Consider the following 16,609-nt stretch of genomic DNA (forward strand, 5'->3'; position numbering starts at 1 on the left):
TTCTTGACATTTCAAATTGAAAAGGACCAAATTGCTTGCAAACAGAACCACGTATTTCACTACTGTATAACATGATATCTGAACTATGTTGATTTCAGCAAGCAGGTAAGATCTGCAACAATGGGTTTTACATTTTCACCATCAAATAAAGCCAAGAATCATTTGCAATGACTTTGGATTTCTGAGTATAGGTCAGGCTTGTCTGGTTAATTCAAAATTATAAGTCCACAGGCTTTTATTTGATGAAAATAGCCTCTCAAGCTTGGTTTGGTTCTAATGATTTCTTTTTCCATTTTTTCTATTTTGTTTTAGTTCAGGCATTCAAAGCCAAGGGTCCATTATCGCCCACTCCTATTCCAACCACTGTCCAGTTTACCTTTAAGGAAGAACTTTTGTGTGTGTTTCCTGCATTATTGTGACTGTTTTGCCAGACCTTGATTGGCAGCAAGAAAAGACGTATGCAGACTCTAAGGGCCATTATTAAACACTGGTTCAAGCCTCCAGAAACCTTCAGAAACTTGGAAAAATTTAATTGCACGCTCCAGTGCTCAGAGATTTGATTTCCACTCTCCAACCCCCTCTTGAATGATAAATCATGTGGCTTAAAAACATACACTTTATAAAAGGAAGAAAAGATAACAAAACAAGAGAGATAAACAGAAAATAACCAGTCCTTTCCCAAAGTGTAAGGAAAAATGTGCTAAATTCCCCACTTTAATTTCTCAGGGAGGCAATTGCAGGACAGCTGGCTGCTTCCCACCCCTTCTCTAACATCTTGGGTTGAAAGGGTCTTCCTGGGCACAGCTTCAATGCAGAAAATGGTGTTTCTCTTCCACATTGCTCAGAATGGATGCTGTACTGAGCCCTGCTCGGGGGCAAGGGGGAGAAGTCCCATCTTCTTCCCACAGCTTCCCTTCTCTGCAGTGCTCCTGCCTTGGCTCTAGGGTATGGCAAAGTAGAAGTTGGAGCAGTAGGTCAGGTGTGAATTGGAGACTGTTGAAGTTATTAGTCTTGTAGGCTTACTTTGTTCTGTGCTTGCAAAATGTCAGCCCAACATCAGTGTCCCATTGCAGGACCATTGCTCCTGGACCCCGACATGGGGCAAACAAAGAGTTTGGTGGGATGAGGCTGGCTGGCAACCAAGAAGGAGGGACTGGTGGCTATGGGAAGAAAAAGGTGACCTTTTGTTGAGGGGAAAATACTGTACAACATTTGTATAAATATTTCCTTTCGCCCTCTCTTTAAAACCAACTCTGTAAAACTGCTCTTTCTCTCTACTCTCTCTACAAACTGAAGACCTGAAGGACCAATAGAAGAGTAAAATAGGAAAAGGACAACCAGCACAGACATCTGGGCCTGTGCTGTCGCTGTGAGAGGTGCTTTATCTTAGCTTGGCAACTGTACGGACTCCCACCTCCGGGCCACGGGGAGTTTTGCTTTCATTTTCCCAAGAAGCAGGACTGCACCTTAGGTCCTTGCTGAAAGTCTTGACGTGTTTTATCTGTGATGGCAACCAGACCAGGGCCATGCTTCCCTGCCTGCGTCTCACCTCATGAACGCACCGCATTCCTGGATGATTATGGCAGGCTCCTGGCAAGGAGTTGTGGCTAAAACTGAGTTGAATGCAAGGAATAGGGAAGCCCTAATGAGGCTAGAGCCACTTTAACCAGGCATGATCTGAAAAATGACCTCACCAAGCTTTAACTGGGTTGATTAGTTTTAAGTTGGATCTATTCCCTAATCCACTATAAGAAGAAGTGGGAGGTGGAAAAGCCCCATGCAGTGGTAGCTGGGGTCGGTGCTGGGCTGACGCATCTCTGTAAGACAGTTTGGGGAGAAACCTGTTCATGGTTTTGGTGCTGGAAGAGAGTGAGAACTAACTAAATAAAAGGCAAAAGCTGTAGTGGTGAATGTGCCACTGATGCAGTGGGTGCCCTCACCAAGGAAGCTTACGGAAATTTTAATTCACTGGAAACCTGATTTTTATCTGGAACCTGTAATTTGTCAGAAGCTTTTATCTCTGGTCTTGTCATAGGCATAAGAATTACAGTGTGGGAAGTCAGTAGATTGGAAGCTTAACTTGGATTGTCTTTCTTTGCCTCTTGCTGTCTTGGTTTGAAAAGAAGTTTTGGCTCTTCTCAGTATGTTTGCCTGTACATGGCCAAATTTTAAAAATAAACAAAACTAGATGAAGCATAAAACCAGAGCTTTCTCTTGTTTGCTTTCAATAAAAGGAAAATCAGAATATAATGATCTTGCTTGGAAATCAAAACGGCCTCTTAACAGCTCCTTGAGTTAAATTAGAGTCCAGCACAGAAAAGGCTTGAAGATATTCCACTGATCACTTTTCTTTACTTTTTCAGAAAGGGGCTGTTTGCTGGCATGAAGCTGAAGAAGAAGAAAAAAGGCGAGAAAGGGTTGACTATTGCAAACAAAGATGCACTGGGTAAGGCCTCATAAATCAATCTTGAAACTGGGAAGAGCAGGTGGGGGTTATATTATATCTAATTCCATATGAACTCATTTGAATTGCATCTTAGAGCTTAGTATTGATAAAACTGGCAGTAAACTCATCACTCCCAAGTAAACAGAGCTAATTCTTTTTACATTAACTGTTTCATTAAGTCCACCTAGAGATTCTGTGAGTTCAGACTGCTGTATCTGGTAGAGTTAAAAAAAAATGTCAGCCTGACTTTTACCATAGAGATACAACACATTTGGAAGGTTTTTTTCTACTCTAGAGATAGATAATTCATTACAGGTGTGTAATTTTTCCAGAAGATCTGCTTCTTCTAGAAACCATAAGAACACAACCTGAGCAGGCTCAGATGGCTGGATTGGCTGGCTTGATAAAGTTGGGAGCTTTACTTAGTAGCAATTCTCCTCTTAAGTGTACAGCAGTTGTTTTATTCTTTATTTTTAAGAATTATTTTTTTATTTTTAACAGATAGGGCTACATCCATAAGACATGCAGAGTCTCCTATTTCTTTCCCTTAACACACCATTGGTTTCCAAGCTAAGGAGATGTTCCCCTGCACATCCTACCACTGTCATTTTTCTCCTATATCAGCATAGTCCTCCGGTTTACCAAAACCTGTAGTTCAGCCACAACAAAGTCTTCGCCTTCTGTAGTTTTATTTTGTAGTCTCATGCCTCAGATTTCATGGAATTTTTAAAACATGGACTACTATGTGTTTAGTGCAGCCCTTGAATTACAGTGTTGTAATAAACCAGCCATGTGTGTCTTGACTCACTGTTGGGCAGAAACAGCAATACATATTTTGTGCCATAAGCATTATTTAGCTAAAGGGCACTACTTTTAAAAAGATTCTTCTCTAGTCCTTACAGCAAGGGCTTTGGGCTTTTGGAGCAGAGAAAACTAAAGACCATTAAACTTCTTACTAATTACAGATATGTTGGAGTTTTTCTTATGCTCCATGAAATGTACCATGCTCTACAAGATACATTATACTATAGTTTGTTTCAGTGTTCCATGTGAGCATTCAGGTGTTCCATGTGAGCATTCAGATCTCTGTTTATTTCAAATGATTGTGTTTGAATCATTGGATAGATTGGGGTCCTTACTATTTCATTAGTGTCTTTGTTGCTGAAAAGTCTGAACTAGCAAAGATACAGCAATCACCTGTCGTCTCTTGTCTTGATTGGGATTTTGGCTTAGGAGATCTATCGGGGAAGTGTGCAGTAGGGGAATGTTGTCATTCACGGAACCATTTGCATTTTCTGTCACTGGATCCATACAGGGGAATAATTCCTGCTGGTTGGTTATGCATAACATACATACGGTTATTGACGGGGAAAAAGGATAGCGATTCAGACACTAAAATGTCAGAATAAATGGAGCTATAAAGGGAAAGAAGCATTGCAAAGAGTTTACATCTCACTAGAAACAACATGGAACTCACAAAAAGTAGTCCAGGCAGGGCGTCACGCTGACACACGCCTGTCCCTTAACCAGGGGGAAATTTTATCTGCTTTAGCCTCAGAGCAAACAATACAGACTACTGCAAGCCCATAATCAAACACCATGCTCTAGAGTAAACAGGATATGGAGGGTAGTCATGGGAACTTGGTGCTACAGATGCAAAAGTATAGACAGATGCCTTTGCCTCAAGGGCTGAAAATTGGGCTGTGCCTACATGGATACAGAAACAAGTTCACCTTCCCTGTGTTCTAGGGAGGTTGGACAAGAGCTAGAGGGGCAGTCAGGGAGCATACGTGTTATATGAGATTGCTAGTGGAGGAACCTTCATGGAGCTGGCTCATGCCTGGCTGCCTTGCAACACAAGCAAAGTTGTGTCTGTACTCTGAGGTTTCCCTCAGAGTAGAGGCTTGTGGAAGCCAGCTGGAAAAGGAACATTCAGACCTGATGAGACCTATCCAAGTGAGTTTTACTGTACAATGAATGGCCCTTTGCTACCATCACCATTTTCTAAACACCCCTCAAGTGACCATACCTTTTCAAAGAGACAAGGAAGCCCTATTACAACCCTTCATCTAGTTTTGTAGTGGGAGCACAGTGCTGTAGAGTACTTGCAGAAAATGCACTTGGATGTGTTTCCTTCCATTTGATGCAAGGTCATCCATAAGGTCACCTAAGCCTCTGAGTATTGCTGGGCAAGTCATGTTTACTGTTGCAGGTACCACTTGACAGCTTCTAGACCAGAAACAAATCCAATCTAGTCCAGAGTCACTGAACATTTCTTGCTTATAAATGTAATTATTGGGATGAACTACAGGCACCCAAATTTTAAACCTTCACCTAAACCACATGGCTCCCTTCCCAAGGCAGTTGTTGAACACAGACATGCTTGGCATGGGGCAGAGATGCTGGTAGGACTTCTGTCAGACCAGAAGGACAAAGCAGAGCAGAGTGGGAAGGGCTTCTCTGGCCAAATGCAGATGTGTACATCTAAGGTAGTTGCTGAGATTATCTTTATGGTAGGGAAGAAAAATAAACACTTCTAGAAGCAATTTGTCTCATCTGAGTATAATTCTGTAGAAGAGATCCCATGAATCATGCTTTTAATCTCTCTTTTTCTGTCCTTGATCTCCCAGTTCATCATCTCTGTAAAGAGGAAAGGTGAGAAATGATTTCTAAGCTAGGGTCCGCTTTGGTTACTTGGAAGGGACCGAAGTGTGTCAGACTGTTATAACAAACCATGGATGGCAGACTCACTGCTGCAAAGTAATAGGTGCAAAACCCAGCAATAATCTGTCCCACTGTCTTTCTAGCAGACGAGAGATGGGGCAGTCAGATATGACTAGTGTGCATGTGCCTGTTATGGGTGCATATGGTGTGAAGAGAGCAGCTACAGCCACAATTTATATGGTATATGATTTTGCATGGGAGGGGAGCTGCTGCTGTAATCAGTGCTGCTCAATACAAACCACTACTGTATCTCTAACTGTGATACCTAAATAAAAAAATATTCAGTTCATGCTGATGAATTCATTGCTGTGCTCCAAGTTAGCTTTTTGCTAGTACAAATCAGCAGTGGGTTCTACTTTCTTGATTGTTTTCTTTCATCAGGTGATCATGATGAAAGTGCAAATCTTCACCATGACACTCTTGGAAGACAAGAAGCGGGAGAGGAAGACCTAATGAACAGCAATGCACTGTCCAATGTCTTTGGATCCTTAAGCCCAAAGAGGAAAAGGTGCTCCTTGGCATACCTTACCTAACATCCCCCAAAACACCTTTTACATCCTTCTCGGGAATGCCATCACCCTAGGACAATATGTCTGCTGGCAGAAAATCCATTTGCTGCCAGCAGTGATCCCTTCACTGCTGCTCTCCCACATGACAGTGTGGGATGTACTTGTCAGCAAAATATTATCAGCTCAAGGCAGATCATCACTAGATGCTATCCAGCGCAGGAAGAGATTGAAATGGATGCTGAGAGTGCCTCAGCTGTGCCAATGAACTCTACTAATGAATATGAGCCAAAGGGGACAGCAATCTCTATAACCAAGAGCTTGTGTAGTGGTTTTCTTCTTACAGGGGAGGAATGGAATCAGGTTTGATGGGATCAACAGGTGAAATCATTCCCATGCATGGCAGGTAGCTGCACTGGTCTGTGTGGATGCAAAACATTTCCCTATTACCAAGTATATAAGAAAGGCAGTGACGGTCTCTGCTGATGAAATCAAGCCTAACGGTTCACAACAAACCTACGTGCCATAAAAAATGCTTGCTTTGTGATGTGAAGTCTTTCCAACATGTGTCCAAGTACTAGCTCTTGCCTAGAGATGCCTAATGACCTGTTTTGTCATTTAAACAGGGCAAAGCTGGTGACCAGAATTCACGAAGAGGAGATGAAATCCCAGCACTACCAGGTGAGCAGGGGGTGATGGTCCTCATGTGCCTGTGAAATCCCCAGGCGGGCTGGACCTGAACCCAGGAGTACGCATGGTATCCTTCTGTCCCACAGATTGCCATCACCATCATCGAGGCCAGGCAGCTGGTGGGTGAGAACATCGACCCTGTGGTGATCATTGAGATAGGTGATGAGAAGAAGCAAACGTCAGTAAAGGAAGGCACAAATGCCCCTTTCTACAATGAGGTAAGTGTTTTCTCTTGAAGAGGGCACTTTTTTTCTATGGCTCTGGGTGGTGTCCATCACTTGATAGGTCAAAAGATGAACTAAGTTTGTAGCACCTGCGTGTCTGAGCAGGGAGGTCTGTCCAGGAGCTGTCTGAGTTTCAAGTTTGGCCAAGCACCCGCAATATGTCCCTTGGGTTTAGCTCTCTTTGATCTTTCTCTTCTCAAGCTCTGTCCACCCCGTTCTCCACCTCCTCCACCACATACTGACCTACTACCACTGCCTCTTCCTTTTTTTCAAATGATGCATTTGGGAGATTTGTCTAAACTTCCCCCCCAATCTCCCTTTTCTACCATTTCACTGTTTCAGCCTTTCCTTGACATGCATTTGTCCCAGCTGCTGACAAATAAGACCAAAACAACTCCCCTAACAAACCAATCCTTTGGGTTTCCTTATGCCTCCTGTCCCTTTTGACAATACCCTCTGATGCAAAGTGAGGGCCAAGGGAATTTGCAATGGGCAGTCCTGTGCAGCCATGCAAAGAGGAGAGTAGAAAACAGGTCTGGGCCATGGCAGACATGAGCCAGGGAGCAAGGAAAGGGTTTTGCTGTGTCCACCACCAACTCCCCAGCACCCCCAGTGTCTCACCGGTGCTCTGTGCGGTAACCCAAAAAGCTAAACCATGCTGCTGACAGTACCGGCTACCAGCACAAGGATGATTCTGATCTGCTGTCCCCTTTTCCCACAGTACTTTGTGTTTGATTTCGTTGGACCGCAGGTGTTTCTGTTTGACAAAATAATCAACATATCGGTAAGTACCTAGGAAAGCTTAACACAGTAAGTAAAGGTTAATTGTTGTTTGTGTCACTTCGGGTCTAAATGATTCTTCTTAATGTAATTAAAAAGAGAAATAATTTTGGGTAGCAAGAGTGCTATAAAGTCAGCATGAAGTATAGGAAAGAGAATGGATAGGGGAGAGGAAAAGGAGGAAAGGCAGCTGGCAAAGATTTGAAGGAACATAACCCTAAAGGAATATTAAGTGTGCATTTTCAGGGACACTCATTGCTGGCTTGGCAACCTGCAAGCTAGAATGAGAAAATTCAGCTTAGTTAACTCCTGTCAGCATTGTCTCCATCCCTCTAATTTTCAAGCCACCACTTGTTTCAAAAGACTGAGTTGAAACTTCTGGCTTATCTCAGTTCCTCAGATACAACTGTTTTTAACTCAGCTATCCAGGTACCTTATCCTCAGCAGTGGCTCTCAGGCTGTCCGGGAGTGTCAGTGGCTGGTTGCTATCAGCATGGGAGTGGGCTCCAAGCGTTCAGTGCTGCTCCTACTGCTTGCTGCAAGTAAAGTCCCGGTGAAGCTACGTGACATCTCAGAACAGCCCTGATGGAAGACACACGTGCTCTTGGACTTGGGGCATTAGATAATGATTTGCAGTTTGGGAGGCCAAGTCTATGGAGCCATGCTAATTATCCTACCTGAGGCTCCTGAGGTTCATTACCACATTTAGCAAAGCTGCTAAGGAATTAAGGAAGACTCTCACGAGACTCTGGACAGTGCTGTATTTGTATTACTTAGAAATATCACAGTGCCCTTCATGAGCTGTTTTTTGCATTTCTATTGCCAAAAGTCCCACCACTTGGCCAGAGAAATGAGCAGTGAGTTGTTGCCCCAGGAAATGTTCTTTTTTCCCTGAAGTGCTTTGTCCATTTAAAAAAGGGTCTGTGTTGGTTGTGCTTGACAGAGACAGGCAGTAGTCAGGAACTATAGGAAACATCTGTGCAAAATCTCTCAGAGATGTTCACTGTGTACCTGCTTTGCTGAGCTGCTAATGAAGTGACTTTTCCCAGCTACAGAAATAAAAGTGTTCATTTACACATGGCCAGCTGGGCAGCTAAGTTTTCAATGCTGGTAGTAAATTGACTGCCTGAATCCTAAGCTCCAGTTCAGATCTACTATATCGCATGCACAGCTCAAATGTATGAAATTCATACCTACATAAGGCATCTGCAGATCTGACCTTCACTTATCCCTGAGGACAGAGTTTACTACAGGCTGACAATGGCCCATCTTTTGCATGGGAGTAGATACCGTCTCACTGTTATGATTTATATCACAGTGTATGGCCCTTATATGTGTTTCTGACATGGTTAGGATCAGCGCAGTACTGAGGCATCAACTCTTCTGGGCTACTGCTACTTGGGGATGTATAGTTATTTTTCTCCAAGATATGGCTAGTCTTTCCAATCTCACATTCTTTTGATAAGGATTCTGTATATCCAGTGGTGGAGGGGAGAGTGCCAGCTTTCTGAGTGTGTTGGGGGTGTGGGGAAATATGTCACCATTACCTGCTGTGAATCTGCATAGTTTCATCAAGCTCAGCAAACTTATTTGATTTATAGCTGGTGAAGGTACAACACTAAGAAATTAAAGGTCTTCTAGATAAAAAATGACTTTTTTAAACTAACCCAGTGCAATGCTCATGTATGCTACTGAAAACCGAGATTCATTACCTTGCAACACAGTTTTGGAGAAAGAGATGTATCAGGGGAATAGAAACAAATAGAGGAAATATGTGTGCTGGGAGTGAAGGAAACCCTGGGGGATGGAAAGTTTCACAGCACTTGCTTAGCATGAATCTCCCTTAAGAAGAAACAAAGACTGGCAGCCTCCATTACCAGCAATGATTCATGCAGTGAATTAGCTTAATCTGTGAAAAAGAACTCATCCGCCTATGGAAGCTCAAGAAAAACAAAAATTAGTGCCATTGTCTACCAGTTCAGCAGTTAGTCAAACCCTGCATTTGAGGGGAAAATGAGATTTTCAATTTCTCAGCACCTGCTAATTAATAGATTTTTTTCTTCATTAATATCTTCCAGTGCATTCCAGCAGCATTGTAATAATGACATAGTAAAACTGAGATGCCCCTTTCATGCTAAACCTGTACCTCCAGTACTGAAATATTCCCCAGTTTAACACTGTGTGCTTGTCCTCATTCAGAAAAACTGAAGAAAATCCTTTAGTCATCTACAGAGTCAATCAAGTGTGAAAAGACACAAACCTTTAATTAGATACGATGTAGATATGATGGTCTCTCTCAGAAAAGACAAGAGTTGTTCACTGTAAGCTTCACGCTCACCCACTTTGTTACATTAGGAAAAATACACTTGAAAAAAAAAGTACAAGGAAAGATGCAGAGCATTTAATAGAAGCAGTGAGTTATTTCCTCAGCAGTTAAAAGCAACATGTGTACTACAGGCGGTGGAAACCACCATCATTTCAGTGGGAACAGGGGGCATTTACCCAAGGATACCACATTTCACACAGCAAATCTCAAGGACAGAGAAGTGTGATTTATACATTTAACATTTAATGCTCTCTGAATATGCTGTCATGCTCTGGAGAGAAAATGCAAAGAGCAGTGAGACAACACCACCTTGACTCACCACATATCCTCTGCTTGTTTCTGGGTCTTAAAGAAACTCCTTTCTTTTTTTTTTTTTTGGCTACCGAAATACTACAGCCTTCTTCCCCCTTCAGTCCATCCCATGTTGGATCAGCTGATTTGGGCAAGCTCCTGTTTCCATGTAGTTCCTCCAAAGCTGTAATTTTGCCTGGCTTCAGGATGAAACCTGCCAGTTTTCATGGCTTCTTGCCCACCCCCATGTGCCCTAGTCCAACCTCATAGGAGAGAGGGTCCAGTGCTATGATGGGACCTGGCAGCATCAGGGACTGAGGAAAAGCAGCACCAGTGCATTAAATATTGGTTTCACACTGGCTCCTCTCCCACAGGAAGGTTGCTTAATTTTTACGCTTTAATAGTAGAGTAAAATAAAACTGCTCCTTTGTCCACTTTTGATTTTTCAGCCCTAGAAACTCCTTCCATGTTGAAGTGAGGAAGTACCAAGGACAACTGAGTGTGTTCCCCAAATCACAGGGGCACAGTGGTCCCAGGCCATTAACAGGGAATGACATTATGTTGGAACTAGAAACCTCCTGAATTTTCTAGTAAATCTTCATGAAGGTGTCAGTGATCTTTACTTTGGAATCTATGTCTCCTGGTGTTGAAGAAAAATGCACAAAATGAAGTCACATGACTAATCCAATGCAAAAATCACAGAAGTCTTGTATCCCTATCTAGGATGTGTAGGTCCAAAGCCAGGGTATGATGTCTTCCAGATTCCTACAATGCTCTCAGAGCCTTGTTTTTTTTAGCTCCAATGTTTAGATTTACCTTCTGTGGACTTGAATCCCATGGGCTTAGTTCCTCTTTGCAGTTTGGCCAAGGTGTTCCAGACAATTCAGCCTGCTTTCAGAAGCTTTTCCACAACCAAGGAATAGGTTTCAATCTTTTAAGCTATTGTGAAACCAGGTGAGATACATTTTTTGAGAAGTACAGTTCTAGAGCCAATCTTCCCCTAGAAGACATCACTAGCCTCTGTCTTGTCTGTAAAGTGAAGCACATGCATGCATTTGAAAACCGTACACAGAAGCACATAGCTCCAGGAATCATGACAACGGAAAATTATTAATTAAGTTTTAATTAAATTAAATTCATTACCTGGCAGGAAGGATAAGGAGAGACTCGCTGGGGCCTGCTTGCCATCTCATTTGCATCTATATCACTTCTCTGATTTTGTTAATATTGGTGGCGGGGGGGGGAAATCAGAATTGAGTATCTTGGTTTATGTGCACTTCGAAATGTTGCAAAGAAACACTAATTCTTTCTCCTCTGGGTGTACTCAGTTCTTATGGCAATTCAGCTATTGCACAGAAAGTGAAATGATTTCTGCAGCCTAGTTTGAAACCAGTTATGCCCCATGTGTTTATATTCATTATGATTTATTTAAAACTGCCAGGATAAGTAATATAACTGCATCTGATCTGAAGACACATCCATCTGATTCCCGCTTTATATAATCCTGGGACCTAGGATGAACCTATGTGACTCCACTTGGATGCAATTATATTGGTTTCTAAATTGGCACAATATTGGGTAAAGAACAGGTTTCAAATGCTTGCTGTATCTGCTGTGGCTATGTACACCTTGTTTTGGGTGATGCTGGATGTCGCTGCCTATTACCTCTGAACCAATGGTGTACTTTGGATTGCTCTTATGCTGTCTGGGAAGAGAGGTAGTGACATTTTTTAACCAGCCTTTTTCTAACAGGTTATGCACAACAAACTGATTGGGAGTGTGCTGGTAGGCTCCTTTAAAGTAGATCTGGGGACGGTGTATGGTCAGCCAGGTAAGTGATGCATTTTCTGTCCTTTTTGTCTGTTAGATGAGGTGTGAGGCAGGGAAGGAGAGGAGGGGTAGGTGAGCTGCTTTTCCACTTAGATGTTTGTGGTTTATGCCAAGAGATAAACTTAACATGGTTTTTGGAAGGGTTGTTTTCCTATTTGGATACCAGAATACGAGCCAAATTTTTGGAAAAAAGTTCAACACTGAAACCCCCTTGACAATCTGCCCATTGGTGGGAAGCACTTATCAAGGATGGCTTTTCCTTAGGGGGTCAGAGTGGGCAGCTGAATGTTCTACAAAACCCAACTCCACTCATTTGTTACAGAGCATTCAAAGCTCTGCCATGTTTGTTGGGGTAGAAGGGGTGGAGGGATGGAGAGCGGGATGGAGTGTGGAAGGAATGGTGAGGAGACCACGAGATGAGAGGAGGAACAAACTATAAAGGGAGAGAGAAGGAGATGACAAAGAGGTGACCATGGGTCCACTTGACCTGCCATCTTCAGAGCTGTCCAGTGCTTTCTGAAATTTGAAGCTAAGAAAAGATCACCTCTTCCTTTTTTTGCCTGTTTTTACAACCATCCACAAACCACGTATCTTTCTCTCTTCCATAATTACTCAAGGTCCTGGTCTCTTCTCCGTCTTCGGGAATGTGCGTATTTAGGCCACTTGCTATAGATGTCACCCAGTTACGGCAAAAGTGTATGGTCATTCAGACCACCCTCTCTTCAGGGCTTCTGCAAGAGCCAGTAGAGAGAAATGGCCTAATTAAAATGAGCAGTCTACGTCCATACTCAGACTTCATTAGTCTCTGAATTCTGTCCTGTATTTCCTGCTCACACTTTTACAGGAGGATGGTGTCTGAGGGTTGATCTTGAGCTCATATCCCTGGTACACTCTGGTCTCTCCCTCCCAGTCCTTTACACACCCAAGATGATGGCCAATGTAAGGTTTTAGGACCTTGCTCAAGTGGAGTTGCTGAAGCAGGGCTCCAGCAAGGGCTGTTGTGGGTGAATTGTCTTGTGCATTTTCCCGCCGGAAAGATGGAGATGAACCTGCTTCTGGCTGCTACTTCTGCCTCTGATGGCTGTGCACCCTCCCTCCTCCCTTTCTCAGCTGGCTGCCAGTGTTACACGTGGCCACAGCTCCCAGCAAGGGTTTTGCTGCTGGAGACTTCTGAGCTCTTCAGACAGTTCTCATAAAAATTTGGCCTTTCCTCATAAAGCCTCAGCCTTAATTCAGCTGCTGAAATCTCACCTAACCTTCCACTGGTCTTTAGTCACTGATCTCAGTAACCACTGATGAAAATGTGCTTGTTCCTGATGAGCTCTAGATCAATGCTTTATTTGCCTTTTTGGTCACGCAACATTTGGACCCTCTAGATGTGCCTGGTAAACAAGTGTACTTCAGCATGAGTCTCCTAAAAGCACAAATGTTGTTTGCAGTGCCCATTCTGGAAGTGGAGAGGAGAAATATTTGCATTTTTTGCATCTTCTATTTGGGTGTTTAAGTTTGTCCATCTTACAGGTCATCAGTTTTGTGACAAGTGGGCGCTTCTCACAGACCCTGCTGACATTAGGACAGGAGCCAAGGGATACCTGAAGTGTGACATCAGTGTGACTGGGAAAGGTGATGCAATACAAGCTACGCAGAAAACAGCTGATACTGAGGAGCAGATTGAAAAGTAATGCAATAGTTTCTTTTTTGCTGCTTTCTTCTTTACTAAGTACCTCAAGAGTCCTCTACTCTCCTTTCAGTCCTTTCCTTGCTAACTCAGGGTTAACAGCAGAATAGCATTGTACACCTGGCTGTTCTGATGTGCTCAAAGAGAGTTTTTACAATCATCTCAACTAAATTGAAGGGCATGTTAGGGTCACTTCTCTGCAGCTGATAGAATTGACCATGCCCTGTGGCTAAGTGCCAGATTATGCCTAACAGAAGGTTCATTCACCTGAAACCAGCTAAATATTTCTGAAAAGCAGTGAAGTAAGAAGAAAAAATATGAGGAAAAGCTATTCTTTCTCCTGCATCAGATGTGAGTGCATGGATATTTTCTATATCCTTAGATAAACTCAAGTGCATTAGCATTCTCCTTATAAAATACAGAAGTTCAAGGTGGTAAAGCATGCTGCCAGCACACTTTAAATTTTACAGGAACAATGTTTCTGGTCAGTACTGACATATTGGACCAAGTCCATGGAGAGTTGTGAAGATGATGGAGGGCTGGAGCACATGGTCTACAGGGAAAAGGGTGTGTGGGGGTAAGGAGGAGGGTTTTGGTTTCTTGACCCTTCAGAAGAGCAAGTTAAGCAGCATCCTACACCAAGAGCACAGAGCCAGACTCTTTTCAGAGGAATACAGTAGAAGGATGAAAGGCTTTGGAGGCAGGTTAGAACAATAGATTTTCAGAACAGATACAAGAAATTTTTTACCATGAAGGTGGTGAAATGTAACAGGGGCCCAGAGAGAGTGGGGAATCTCCATCCTTTGAGATATTCAGAATTTACTGGACAAGGTCCTGAGTAATCTGACCTAACTGGACCTGGTTCTATATCACATAGACAAGTTTGCTACGTAATGCTGTGTCATATTCTCCTGGTAGCCAGAAAATGTTTTGGTTTAGATGCAGAAGCAAATTCACATGCTTTTTTCTGTCTTCTTAGGATGCAAGCTAACTTGAGATGACATTTTTTTTTTTTTTTTTTAAATATCACTTCATTGTTTGAGTTTTCAATTTCAAGGAAATGGCTTCTTTTTTATTTCAGGAACCTCTTGATCCCCAAAGGCTTTCCATCTGAAAGACCATGGGCCAGATTTTATGTGAGAATTTACAAAGCAGAAGGACTTCCGAAGATGAATTCTAGCATCATGGCCAATGTCACCAAAGCATTCATAGGCGACAGTAAGGACCTTGTGGATCCCTATGTGGTGGTCATGTTTGCAGGTCAAATGGTAATTGGGATCCTCTTGATCACAAATGTAGGCCTTCTTTCCTATTACCTGTGCTACAGGCAGGTGATTATGCTGATGTCCTTTAACTTATAATTATATAAATTAAGACACACACTTCTGTCATCAGAAGGAAAATTGTCAGTTCTTAAATTATGCAGGAACAAAGTGATGGAAACACTTAATGCCAGCAGACCTAGTATCAGCCTCACAGCAGTAGGTTAAAGTCAGGCAGCAGGAGGGGAAAGGGAATTCTGTAGATCTGTTACTAAAACATCAAGTTACAAGACAGTGAATTACCCAGTGTGGTATTAGGTAAGTAAGTGCTATGTTCTGGTCTCCCTAGAGTAAAAAAGGAAGCAGGGCTAAAATCAGTAAAGATGGTTCAATCTGGACTTTAGGACTGTGATTGACTTCTGAATTACTCTGCTGTAATACAGGACCCTTGCAGCTTTTCTGTGGGTAGCAGAAGAGGAAGCATTTGAGTAGACTCTGTCTCAGTGTTGCCTGGCTTCATTGCTCCGGGAGTTCTTTCAACATCAAATATGGTGCTACGGAGAGCTGCTGAGAGGGGCCTTCTGACTTTGGTAGAAGAGGACTGCAGAGGAGGTCTGGGGGGCTGGTTCCTCTGGGGTACACCCATGAAAACCGTGTCAGGGAGCTTGTCTTGATTATTGGTGTAAATAAGGAAAGAATCAAACTAGAAACAATTTGAAGGCAGCAATGCTTTCTGTGTGCAAGGAAGCCTTAGGGAGAACTCCAGTTAGTCCTTTGCAGATGTTTCAGGCATGAGAATGAGGCCCTTGGTGCTGATTTCACGTTTTGTTGCGAATCCAAATTGCAAAGTATTACATCTCAAACTAGTATGGGTTAAAATGGTCAAATGCATGCAGCTACTTCAGGTTTAATAGGCTGCTGAAGAGGACATAAGAATCGGTCACTGATGTGAGTTATCATGCTGGTGTATAAAATACGGGTTTAGAGGTATTGTTGGTGGGTTTCCTGACTTGGTTCTCCCCACCAAATGTGAAAGCAGAAGGCCTGCCATGGCCTGCAGCTGCATGGACTGTGATACAGTCCTGCCACCTCCTTCAGGCTAGAAGGAATAACTCCAGTCTCTACATCCCTAGCACGCAGGCATATGCCCAGAACACGAGCCACAGTAATCATATTTTATACTAGACAAATTGCCTCATTTAAGGTAATTTCATTGGTACATGCAGCCTGGCAGCTGTAAAGAATTTCATCTTCTATGAGACAAACTGCGCTGCGTTACCAGTACCCAGGTATTTCAAAGCCATTTGAAGATGTGCATTTTGTAGCAGAAATGCCAAAGTCTAGCTTTGCATATTATGTTTTGTGCATAAGAGCCCTGAAGAATTAGATCTTATTCCAGGCTCTGCTGTGAGCAGGTAAGAATTCTTTAGCCATGTGGTCTTTATTAGATATGGAGGGGAAAATAAACAAGCCAATAAAAAAGCTGAAGTACTTTCAAGATAGGATACTTGTGCTTTAAAAATGACTGGAGAGATGTTGCTAAGTGCAATTTGTGCTATACTAATTGCCATTCTCCAGAGTCTGACCCCTCTGGGGATAAATTTGCTGGACTTTGATTTCAGGGTCGAACAACAGTGCAAAAGAACTGTGCAGATCCAGTATGGCACGAACAGATTATCTTCAAGGAAATGTTCCCTCCACTTTGCCGAAGAGTCAAAATCCAGGTCTGGGATGAAGGCAGCATGAATGATGTGGCCCTAGCCACCCACTTCATTGACTTGAAGAAAATATCGAATGAACAAGACGGTGACAAAGGTAAAGGGGAAAACGTCTGTTCCAGAATATGCCCTTA

The 16,609-nt window shown here is 42.8% G+C and overlaps 1 protein-coding gene across 1 annotated transcript in view; it reads left to right on the plus strand.

Moving 5' to 3' along the window:
• FER1L6 (fer-1 like family member 6) overlaps positions 1-16,609 on the plus strand; it is a 91,563-nt gene that overhangs the window by 16,633 nt on the left and 58,321 nt on the right. Inside the window, exons 3-12 of the mRNA XM_069778632.1 lie at positions 313-394; positions 2,364-2,446; positions 5,552-5,678; positions 6,303-6,357; positions 6,453-6,584; positions 7,312-7,374; positions 11,740-11,818; positions 13,339-13,495; positions 14,577-14,763; positions 16,380-16,572. Of these exons, the coding sequence (XP_069634733.1) occupies positions 313-394; positions 2,364-2,446; positions 5,552-5,678; positions 6,303-6,357; positions 6,453-6,584; positions 7,312-7,374; positions 11,740-11,818; positions 13,339-13,495; positions 14,577-14,763; positions 16,380-16,572 (1,158 nt within the window). The remainder of the gene's footprint in view (positions 1-312; positions 395-2,363; positions 2,447-5,551; positions 5,679-6,302; positions 6,358-6,452; positions 6,585-7,311; positions 7,375-11,739; positions 11,819-13,338; positions 13,496-14,576; positions 14,764-16,379; positions 16,573-16,609) is intronic.

This window comes from Haliaeetus albicilla, chromosome 3 (genome assembly GCF_947461875.1).
Source record: "Haliaeetus albicilla chromosome 3, bHalAlb1.1, whole genome shotgun sequence".
Classification (NCBI taxonomy): Eukaryota; Metazoa; Chordata; class Aves; order Accipitriformes; family Accipitridae; genus Haliaeetus; species Haliaeetus albicilla.